The sequence below is a fragment of the Phocoena sinus genome, chromosome 4, assembly GCF_008692025.1.
Source record: "Phocoena sinus isolate mPhoSin1 chromosome 4, mPhoSin1.pri, whole genome shotgun sequence".
NCBI classification, from domain to species: Eukaryota; Metazoa; Chordata; class Mammalia; order Artiodactyla; family Phocoenidae; genus Phocoena; species Phocoena sinus.
Genome location: NC_045766.1, coordinates 19,777,004 through 19,788,384, shown reverse-complemented (window position 1 = coordinate 19,788,384; position 11,381 = coordinate 19,777,004). Strand labels below are relative to the sequence as shown.

General features: G+C 59.0%; 1 protein-coding gene across 1 annotated transcript; it reads left to right on the top strand.

The window, feature by feature from the left end:
• Positions 1-300: 300 nt before the first annotated feature.
• Positions 301-3,523, top strand: FOXL2 (forkhead box L2). The gene has a single exon (XM_032629374.1). The coding sequence runs from the start codon at positions 1,045-1,047 to the stop codon at positions 2,182-2,184; it is 1,140 nt and encodes a 379-aa protein (XP_032485265.1). The 5' UTR covers positions 301-1,044; the 3' UTR covers positions 2,185-3,523.
• The last annotated feature ends 7,858 nt before the right edge of the window (positions 3,524-11,381 follow it).

Sequence of the window (11,381 nt, the reverse complement as noted above, 5' to 3'; positions counted from 1 at the left end):
CGGCGCAAGGAGGGGTGCAGCGGCTTCAGGCGGAGCCCCTGCGCCCCTCTTCCCAGCGATCTTCTTCCCCGGCTCCGTCCCGGCCCAGTCACTCTGAGAGCGCAAGGGACAGGACAGGCCGAGGTTTCTTCGTTCAGTGACACGGGTTTCTGGGCTGAATTTCCCAAAGCCAACGCGCAGCTCTCTGCACCCCACCCTCGTCCGGCCCCCTCGCCGTCCCGCCCCTCCCCCGGACCGGAGCTAGAAGTTTAGCCCCCAGCCAGCAGCGAAGGGCAGAGCAAAGGAGTCGTTTTGTTTCACCTGGAAGCTGCGAGGAGGCTTGGCGCGCCTCTCCCCGCTAGGGCCCGAGCTCCCAGGGCACGGGCCAAGTGCGGACGGACCCCGCCGAGGCCCTCGGCATCTCCCGGCCCAGTCCGCAGAGCGAGCACCGGCAGATTCAAGGGCTTGTGAGAGCGTGAGCGCGGCTGTCCGCCGGGCCCCCTAAGCTCGCTGGGAGGGGGCAGGCTGGTCCGGGCTGTGCGGGGCGTTTACAAAAAGTGACTTGGAGATGAACTCTCCCATGCGCGGCTGGCCGCCCCGCTATAGGGGCGAAGGCGCCTGACGCAAGCGGAACTCGGCGGAGCCCATACGAATCAGAACAGAGCGAGGCTCCTGGCGCACTAGGGACTCCAGGAGGCAGCTCTACCAGAGACGCGGGTCTTGCCTCGGGAAACCGGAGGGTGGGGGGAGGGGAAGAGCGCAGAAAAGAAAATCCACCGAGGCGGGGACTGGCCTGGGCGGGGAGGGGCGGCGGAGCCGGAGCCCCTCTCTGTTGGGCGGACTGCCCATGGCCAGAGGCTGAGTTCCACTCCCGCCGACCTCTCCCTAGGGGAAGGGAAAGAAGAGAGAGGCGCGAGAGGCCGCCAGCGAGAGCGCGGGCGGTATCCTTAGTCTCCAGAAGTTTGAGACTCGGCCGTGAGCGGACTTGTGCGCCGGGACTCTTTGCCGCGCCAGCGCCAGCGGAAAAGAGCAGGGACTACCCGGCCGCGGCGCGCCGGCTTTGTCATGATGGCTAGCTATCCCGAGCCCGAGGACGCCGCGGGGGCCCTGCTGGCCCCGGAGACCGGCCGCGCAGCCAAGGAGCCCGAGGCGCCGCCGCCGCCGAGCCCGGGCAAGGGTGGCGGCGGCGGCGGCGCCGGGACAGCTCCGGAGAAACCGGACCCGGCGCAGAAGCCCCCATACTCGTACGTGGCGCTCATCGCCATGGCGATCCGTGAGAGCGCCGAGAAGAGGCTCACGCTGTCCGGCATCTACCAGTACATTATCGCCAAGTTCCCGTTCTACGAGAAGAACAAGAAGGGCTGGCAGAATAGCATCCGCCACAACCTCAGCCTCAACGAGTGCTTCATCAAGGTGCCGCGCGAGGGCGGCGGCGAGCGCAAGGGCAACTACTGGACGCTGGACCCGGCTTGCGAGGACATGTTCGAAAAGGGCAACTACCGGCGCCGCCGCCGCATGAAACGACCCTTCAGGCCGCCGCCCGCGCATTTCCAGCCGGGCAAGGGGCTCTTTGGGGCCGGAGGTGCCGCGGGTGGCTGCGGCGTGGCAGGCGCGGGGACCGACGGCTACGGCTACCTGGCGCCCCCCAAGTACCTGCAGTCCGGCTTCCTCAACAACTCGTGGCCGCTACCGCAGCCGCCCTCGCCCATGCCCTACGCCTCGTGCCAGATGGCGGCGGCCGCTGCGGCGGCGGCCGCAGCAGCGGCGGCCGCAGGCCCGGGCAGCCCAGGCGCGGCCGCTGTGGTCAAGGGGCTGGCGGGCCCGGCTGCCTCGTACGGGCCGTACTCACGCGTGCAGAGCATGGCGCTGCCTCCCGGCGTAGTGAACTCGTACAACGGCCTGGGAGGCCCGCCCGCCGCGCCCCCGCCGCCGCCGCCTCACCCCCACTCACACCCGCACGCACACCATCTGCACGCGGCTGCCGCACCCCCGCCGGCCCCGCCGCACCACGGGGCCGCCGCACCGCCCCCCGGCCAGCTCAGCCCCGCCAGCCCGGCTACTGCCGCGCCCCCGGCGCCCGCGCCCACCAACGCACCCGGCCTGCAGTTCGCCTGCGCCCGGCAGCCCGAGCTCGCCATGATGCATTGCTCTTACTGGGACCACGACAGCAAGACCGGCGCGCTGCACTCGCGCCTCGATCTCTGAAAGGCCAGGGCCCGCCGGCTGCGAGGATGCAGGAACGCGCGACGCCGGCCTTGGACGCAGCCACCGCCGCTAGCCAGACCGCGCGCCCGCTGGGGCCGCCCCCTGAGCCAGCGCCCACGGCCCCTCTGCGCCTCCGCGCTCCCCTCGGCTCCCCTCGCTCCTCTTTGTCTCCGCTTCTCCTCCTGTGCTCGCCTCCCTGTCCTCTATGCCCTTTCGCTCCTCCGGCCTACAGGCCGCCTCTCCACGCGTTTTCTACAGGCCTAGTCTTCTCCGGGCGCCCCAGAGTCCAAGCTGGACACCGGTTGCCAAAAGTCACGGCGGAGAGGAAGTGCCCGGGGCCGAGGTGCAGCCGGGCTTCGGCGGCGCAGACCTCCTGGCCTTCTCTCACAGGTCGGTGCGCTCGCGCTCGGCTCTCTCCGTCCGGCTGCCGCGCCATCCTTGGCTAGAAGCGCCGGCCTGGGCGGGCAACGAGACCCGTGCCGACCGAGAAAGGGACGAAAGTGTATTTGCTCCGCGTACCCTCTTGGAGCTGTTCAGAAGCCCCTTGCTGGGGTCCACTGGGCCGGGCGGGGGGTGGGCCGGAGCAGGGAGCCGGGGCCGCCTCGCTCGGCTGCCTGCGCCCGGCTTTACACCGCATCCGGGCTCGGAGAGAGGCTGCGTTTCCCCCGCTCTCCATCCCGGCGCTTCGGGCCCCTTCAGGCCCGGGCGTCTGGCTAATGTTTTGCTAAAAAGATGGGGAGGGCTATTTTAGATGATGTCAAAAAAATATATTTTTTAAAAGAAAAATCTCACCGGAAAACCGGCGAAGTATTGTGGCCTTGGAGTTTGCTAAAGCAAAACATGGAAATCTTCTCTACAGGAGATTTGAAGTAGAATTCCTGTCGGCCCTTCAAAAAGCTGTGTTCACAGAGGTAGGGGAATATGCCCAGTAACAGACGGTTTCCTCTGCAAACTAGAGGATTTCCCCCCTCAACCTATCTTTTTAAAAAAATATCAAAAAATTTCCCCTATCTTCCGATGCAAACCCCCGAGCGCCCGGGAGATCACTGCCTGCCTGGCGGAAGCTGCAGGGACAACTCATCCCCTCCCTGATTTTTGTTTTTCAAACGTCTTGCTTCTCCCACCTTGGGCAGGAGAAATGTGAAACCCGGCAGCAGTCGGACCAGGCGGGCTTGTGGCCCCGAGCCTGCTGGCCCAAAACTCTAGACCTGGTTGTTCTGTAGTGTGTCGTTTGGAGGACCAAATTTTTCTAGAAAGAACTAGAGCACTTTTGTTGTTTGTTTGTTGTTGTTTTGTCTTGTCGATTCCCGAATAAATTTTTTTGTTCTTTTCACACGGACTTATATTATTTACGTCGCATCTAAGTTTGTTCAGCAGCTAGTTAAAAGAGGGAGATTTTCAGCAAAAAGTTATCCTTTGTTGAGGGCAGCCGGAGTGGGGGGCCTTTGTGGTTGTCGCTGCTGCTTTGTTTTCCCGGGGATTGTTTGTTTTCTGTGTCATCGCTGGTCTGTTGAGGCTGTTTCACGTCATCGCAGAGACATTATTTGCCGTGGTTCTTTCACAAGGCGTGACTGTACGTAGGATTTGTTCTATTTTTGCATCCACGCAAGTTTGAACTTCACCTCCTCCACAGCCGTGCTAGGTGTATGGGCTGTGTTTTTATTATATTGTCTTCATGCTTTTCAATTTTTCCAGTTAAATCTAACAGCCAGAAGAGTTTATTCCAAATAGATAAAATCCTGGTTGCGGAAATGCTCTGTAAGCTGAAAACCTCTGTACAAATGTAACGAGTGACTGATTGCCTTATTTTTAATGGTCAGAATTCATTTACCTTGAGATACGTGTAAGAGATTTGGCAATATCAGAGATAGGTGAACATACGGCCTGGCTGCAGAAATGTAATCTTTCCTCTCTCTTTTTCTTTAATGAGACTCTTCGAATAACGAATTCAGACTGGTGCTTCCGCGCAGGCACACGGGAGTTCGACCGGATTACAGGCCGGGGCTGAGAGGAGGATTAGAGGTGGTCAGCTTTCAGTCGTTCGGCGGGATGACAAGTATCAACCAACTCTTGCTGCCCCTGCAGCGGCGCAGCTTGAGCTGGACCCCGCTCCCAGCCATGTGTTGCTCACTGCCCCCCACCCAGCCTGTACAGCAGTGGCCACAGGTCCAGGCCGACCAGTAAGCCGGGAGGAGCTGCCCGCGGCAAGGAATGAGCCTGCAGGCCTCCCACTTCAGCCTATACTGGTGGTTACGCCTTGGCAATGTTAGAGTGGGAGCCCCGTTACGTGTAGTTGGCCCCAAGGGGAAGTGGCCCAGGCTCAGAAATCCCACTTCTTCCTCGGGCATCCCGGGGAGGCTGGAAGGTGGAGGATGAAGCCGTGCGGGTTCTGAGGAACATCACCCCGAGACCGGGACTGGAGCCTGCCAGGGCCAGGGGAAGCAGAGCAGGCTGCAGACGAGCTTCAGCCCCGGCAGGCGAGAAACCCAAGAGGCTGGTCAGGCTTGGTGTCTGGGTGCTTCTGGCAACCTGTTGCACCTTTGTCTGGCTGACTAAGGTGAGGTGGGGAAAAGAAAGTAGATGGCTGCGTGCTTGCCCGTGCCTTCTGTGATGTGAACGTGTATCTCATTGGTAGTTGTATGGTCTATGCCTGCTGCAAACGTATGTGTACAGTGTAAGTCATGTCCTGGTGACAGGGAGAGAGGTGTGTATATCTGTCATTCACCCTCAGAGACGGCGTATATTTTAGGCATTGTAATAATCGCGTGGCTAATATTCAGGGAATGGTTACTGGGACCACAGCGTGTGGCGCATTCATAAGTCATTGGTAACATATGCAGTTATGTTCTGGGTATATAATTTTGGTTTGTTGAATGAAAACAGAGAATACATACAGAGCCTTTGCTTCAGCTGGTCGAGGCTCTCTGTTCCAAGGCTGGCTCTCAGCACCCCACAACTGCTATTCCAAGCAGAGAAAGAAGAGAAGGGAAGTCTTCTGGGCAGAGCCTCCAGTGAGGTGGGGAAGTTGGCCTAGGCCAGCGCTGCAGGACAGAGCCTTTCTCTGTCCCCCAAGAACTGAAAGGCGAGAGGCACCCACGACTGGGGAAAGAGCAGTAGCCTCACCCAGTTCGGAGGATGAGATGGAGGAATCGGGGAGGGACTCCTGATCTACACAGGGATTAGAGGAGTTGAGAGAAGGGAGCCAAGTCATACCCCACTTCCCCATGGATGCCCGCAGAAAGACATCTGTCTCTAATTCCAGCCCCAGGAGGTTCTCCAAATCTCTACAGTTTGGTCATTTCCCCCCAGTGTTACAAGTTCGGGGCAATGGTTGATTTTCTTCATCTTTCATTTCCTTTCTTTCCTCTCCCTCTTTGCACTTTTGAGTTTCTGTTAGAGAAGATGATTTAAGGAATTCCCTAAGCAAGGACAAAAGTATTTAAGAGAGTTCCTGATATGTAGCAATTATGCCTTAGCATATACAGTCTGGTCTAGATGGCCAGACCATGTGGGTATATGTATACATGTTTGCCAGAGTGTATTGTAAATACAACGTAAATAGCTTGATATAAATACATTGCCAATTTCTGCATGTCCTGGGTAATGAGTTGCTACACATGGCATTGAATGAGGAGTATGTGCGCACTTGTATGCGTGTAAACATCCTCACACTCAGCACTGACAAGATGAGCCCCTCTCCTCACATTTACACACAAATTCTTGGTCATCCCCACCCCCTAGAACTGCCCAGCCAGAGTACTTGGGTTCTGGTGGGGGAGAGTGTCCAGTTCTCAGGGGGACCTGGGAGAAATCTTTGCCAGTGCAGTACATGCACCAAGGGACTGTAAAATGGGGACCTAGGAGGTTCTCTGGGATGGCTCTGCACCCTACTCCAGAGGGTGTTCTGGGCCTGTTTCCCCCTTGTCTAAGTAAAGCGTTCACTGCTCTCCCTCCTGGCTTTGGGCAGGCAGGAAGCCCAAGACCTTTCGCCTGAGGTTAGGTGTCCTTCTGCCCTTGCCTGGGCCTCTCACTAGCCAAGGCTGGAGCTCCAGGCTGGGAAGAGCCCCCTGGTGGTGGGTAGAAACCAGGGGTGGACCAGGGCTTCTTGCAGCCAGATGGGCAGGAGAGGATGGGCCAGGAAACTGGGTCAGACCCAAGACAATCGGCCCATGAATAAGCTCTTCCCGTAATGGAGGTCTGGTGCACCAGAACCGCTGAGCCAGGCTCCTGGTCTCCAGGAGTGGGTCAGGCTCCAGGAAGAGCGGCTTGGTCAGGCTGAGGTTTCCTGCGATGCTCCCAGTCTGTGGAGATAAGCCAGCGGTGACTATGCCTTGTCAGTCCCGCTGCCTCTGGAGGGCAGCCCCTGCTTCTGGGAGTAGCCTGTGGAACCTATATGAAGGGGTGGGCCCAGGAGCCCACACCTCTCCTCTGTGGTGGGGACCGGAGGCCTGGAGTGGTTGGGAGCGACCTTCATGCCCCAGAACCACAACCAGAAATGAAAGATTCTTCACTTCACTTCTGAAGGATTCTTGAAACCAAGTGATCTGATTGGCTTTCTGCTTTCTGGAGAGAGGGCTCCATTCTGTCACAAGAGTGTCTGGGCCCCAGGAACCCCAAATCTTGTTTGGGGTCCTGAGAAGAGAAGGAGCCAGACAGAGGTCACCCAGCTGTCTGTCAGGCAAACAGCCTCAGAAGTTTTAAGGAGAGGCCTGAGAGTACCGAGCCCAGCTGCCCACCTGCCAACCGATGTTCGATGTTGGGGAGCTCAGTGGGTGAAGGGGGAGCCATCCAGAGGAGAAGGAAGCACAGGGCTGGGTCTGAGCTGTGGGCAGATTTTACTCTGGAAACGTCTGCTATGCCAGCTGTTTGCTGCTCCCTCCTCGGTGGTAAGCTCTCACAAGCTTGTTCTGGGACCATGTCACCCCAGGGAGATGGTTTGTGCAGGAGGGGGCAAGGACAGGGACTGTTCAGCCTGGAAGGACTAGTGTGGAGGCTGGTGACCTCCTTTAATAACTGTGGGACCTTGGGGGAAAAAAAAAACCCTTCTGAATTTCAGTTTTCTCGTCTGTAAAATAGAATTACACATACCTTGCCAGGGTTATTAAAATAATTAAATGTTCTCATGTCAAAATGCCCAGTTTATAATAGATAGTCAATATGGTTTTCCTTCCCCTATTGAAAGAGGAAAGTAAGAAAGAAGGGAGGACGGGAGGGAGGGATGAAGAGAAGGGGGAGAATGGGGAAAGGAGGGAAAGAGGAAGAAAGGAAAAGCCTTTGGTAGTAAATCTGTAGAGTATGACATACAAATGCAGCAGCTGTGGCCACCCCTGCACGGCCCAAGAGCCCAGGCCACTGATCACCTTGGCCATCCGGGCTCGGACGATTGCATCCACCCTGCCTCAGCCCCTTGACCCTGGGGGTGAGGCACGTTCTGTTGCTGTAATACCCGATTCGTGGGGGCACAGACGGAGAGCCTGGTCCGGGGCTCCTCCAACCGCCCTCTCGCTTCTCCTAAGCCAGTCTTCACCAATACATGAGGTTTTCCCTGAGAAAGGCCCACTGACCTGCGAAGTGACACCGACTCAGGCGCTTGGGACCAGCAGCAGCCGCCACTCTCAAGCTCTTGGGCCGACGCCCCCACGCCCTCAGGTGCCTCCCTCTGGAACGCGGTGCTGTTAGAACTTTTTCAGAAAAGCAGTAGGTAGCCACGAAGTGGGAGGTGGCGGAGGTCAGCTTGTGGGAGAGGCTCTCCCCGGTCTTTGTGGAGAAACGGGAAACCTGAGGGGTAAACGCAGGAAACGGGTTGGCCGAGCTGCGGCGGGCAGAGGCGCAGCCCGCGGGTGACAGCGGAGACCGCATGGGGCCGTGGCTCCGCACAGCCGGGCCCGGGCGCCAGAGCCTCCAGTCCGCGGGCCTGGTGACGGCGCTACAAGCGCGGATCCCCAGGCGCGGACCCGGTGCCTCCTGGCAGCTCTAAAACTTCGGTGAGAACGACTGGGCCCGTCTGAGCTCAGGGTGCTCCGGACAGCAGGGCGAGCAGGGGAAGCGCAGGAGACCCTGACCGTCCCCAGAGGTGGCGGGGCGCACCGGGCATTGGCCGCCCGAGCCCCCGCCACGCCGGGAGACTGACTCCGCTTCTCCGCGTTGGGAGCTCAACCTGACCTCGTTGTCCTTAGTAATAGCACTATCGAACCGAATAAAATAAAACCTTTTCCGGATTCTCCACGGAAAGTTTTCTTTAGGCAGGCGAAGAAAAGGAAAGGACAGGATCCCGGGAAACTTCAATCCCTATGGATGAGGAGGGAAGGTGAATGTGCTTTTTGCTTTTTTTTGTTTGTTTCTAGGGAGAAAGAAGGAAATTCGACACATATTTTTAAAAATCTACCCCCAACAAGTCCCAAAGGCTGTGAGTGTGAGCAGAGTCAGGAAACCGAGCCCCTGCCCGCAGTGACATCGGGCCTTTGTCTTCTTTCCTGAAGCCCCCATGACTGCTGACCGCGCCAAGATAAAGGCCGGGTCAGAGCCCTGTGGAATCCTGAGGGAGGGGGCAGCGGGGCTGTCCATTGGCCGCTTCCAACAGGCCGGCCTTGCCGGAACGGGGCTACCCAGCCAGAGGCTGCTCCCCCAGCCCCAGGCCCAACTGAGGCACGGATCCGCGTTTCTCGACTTGCCCTGAGTCTTCTGCCACTAAGTTCCCTGGACCTAGTCCCCACCAGCGTTATATTTTCCTATTTAAAGGCTCCAGGAGGGGTGAGGGGCCATGCCCACCGTCTCCCCCCACCTCCCACCCCCGGGACGGACGTCGCCTGATTTGGTCCTCTAGAGTGGAATCGTGAGCAACTTCTGCTGCGTCTCTGGCGTTTGCGGCCGCTGGGCTCGGTTGGCCAACAGGATCCGAACCCGTGCCGTGACTTCGCCGCTGCGCCTCTGTGCCTTCTCGCGGTCCTGGAGACCCCTCCAGCTCTTGGCCTCAAATTTTCGGCGTAACGCCCTCCTGTCGGCCGAACGGGTCTGCGGAGGTGGCAGGAGAGCATTTGTGACCCTATCCTACCGCTTTTTGTGATTTAGTAACGCGCGTCGCCGCGGAGCTCAAGCCTCCGTGCTGTTGCCTTTGCACGGCGGTGTGGAGACCCCAGGGTACGCGTAGGGTCGGTTTCTCCGCAGACACACGCAGGTGATGCGAGTGCTGCGCAGCTCAGACTTCTTCCGAAGAAAGAAGGGGAAGACGAGCCCGGCGACCTGCGCGTGCGGAGATGGAGGGATCTTCAGCAGTCAGGCTGCGCGCCTCCCGCGTACACCAACAAGGCTGTGCGCTGGGGCCCCCAGCCGGCGCTGCAGCCGCACATTTTCCCAAGCTGAGGGCGAATCCTCGGTTCCCTTCCCTTCATGATGGCTTGTGGGGGTAGGGGCCCGGGCCGTTCTCCCTGAGCCTACTGGAAGATCCGGGCCCCTCTTTTATCTTCCATGGGGACGCGACCTGGGGAGGAAAAGGAAAGGCGACAGACCAGGGAAGTGAGGCCCTGCAGCCTCGCGTGCCGGGAGCGCCCTCCACCTCTTCCTCTCTCGCCCCTGGCCCCCACCCGCTGACTCGGGGATCTTGGTCCCCACTGAAACTGGAGCTGCCCACCGGCCATCAGATGAGAGATAAAGGAGCCTGGCGGCGCCGAGGCTCTGACCGGATCCGGGCATTGCCGCACCCTGGAGCGGCACCTGAGATCCTACTTCCCCAGGTGGCACTGACTCAGTTGGAGAGAAACGGGTCGGCTGAGCAGTGTGTACATTCTGCCTCCAGGCACCAACAGTCGCGTCCGCGTGCTCAGTGTGCCTAGACACCTCTGCACGAGGGTATCCCGTATCCGTGTGCGTGTACACGCATACGTGTGTGCATCTGTTATCAGTCTAGAAAGACAGGCAGACACATTTACACACGCGTGGTATACCTGTGCACACGTTTGAACTCTGTTGCATCTGCCCTGTTCGCGCGCTGCGCAGACGCTGATGGAGCCGGCTGCTCGTGAGTAGTAATTGTGCCTCATATTTACATAGGCCTTTACAGTTTCTAATCACGATTTTTACAACTACCCTGGAGATACTGTCCTCTCGAATTTTAAGTGGGTAAACAAGCCAAGACAAGTTAATGGGTGCCCGTTTGCATGCAGACTGTGAGAGAGCGGGGCCAGCCAAAGACCTCGCCCGCTGTTGAACGTGGATGTGTTTGCTAGACGCGCTCCGAGGTTGGCCCGTTTACCGCCCTAAGCTACCTCCAGGCCCGGCGGGCCTTGGCCTTTCGCCAGGCTTCCAGGGAAACCCACAGCGCCGGGTGTCTAGTCTCAATTCGTTCGCTGATAAAAGTGCGCACTGCTAGAGCTCGGTGACCCTGGTGCCCAGAGCAGGGGAGCTCGGGGCTCGCCGGACTGCCGCGAAAGAGAACCCTAAGAGTCCAGGGCCGTGACCGCCCACGCGCAGCTGGGTCCCAAAAGTCTGGCTGGCCTGCATCCCCAAGGCAGCCACGACAGGCAAATGCGCGATCCTTTCACCCCAGCCGCAAAACCAGGAGCCCTGAGTTGTGCCAGAGCAGAAGACGAACGAATTCTGCTGTCTTGAATCTCTAATGACCCTGCAAGAGCCGGAGCTCACCATGCCCATTTTACAGAAGTGATTAGTCGGAGGCAAGAGAGGTACAGTAAGTTGCCCCAAATTCAACAGCCGGGAAGTGACCAGGGTCGAGGCTGGAATCCCCAGTTAGCTGAGTCTGGATCCCTTGACCGCGGCTCCGATGCCCGCAGCCGGGATCGCCAGGTCCTTCCTTGCGCCACGTCTCCTGTGCGCGGCTCGAGACATCCGGCTCTTAGCCTCCGACTTCCCCCGCCAAGGACGCGAAAACTATTCTAGCTCTCACCAACATAATTTTAAAAGGTTCCTACACGCTTGGAACCTGTTTCTTATACATATATTCCCTGTGTGTTGGGCTTGGCATCGTGCTTTTTCTCCTGGGGCATTTGGTTGCCCCCCCGCCGCTTCCCCGCCCCAAGCCTTCGCACTCGGAGACTAAGGTTGCCCGAGGGCTGCAGCCTGACCACATCTCGCCGGGTGCCCTTGGGTCTCGGCGCCCGGCTCCGGCAGACTGAGGTCGCTGGTCCCCGGGCTCCAAGGCCGCCCCCATCCCGCCGAGCAAGGGCACTGGAAGGGAGCCCGCG

Excerpts from the sequence above, each read along its gene's own strand:
- FOXL2 (XM_032629374.1), top strand. The coding sequence starts at position 1,045 with ATGATGGCTAGCTATCCCGAGCCCGAGGACGCCGCGGGGGCCCTGCTG.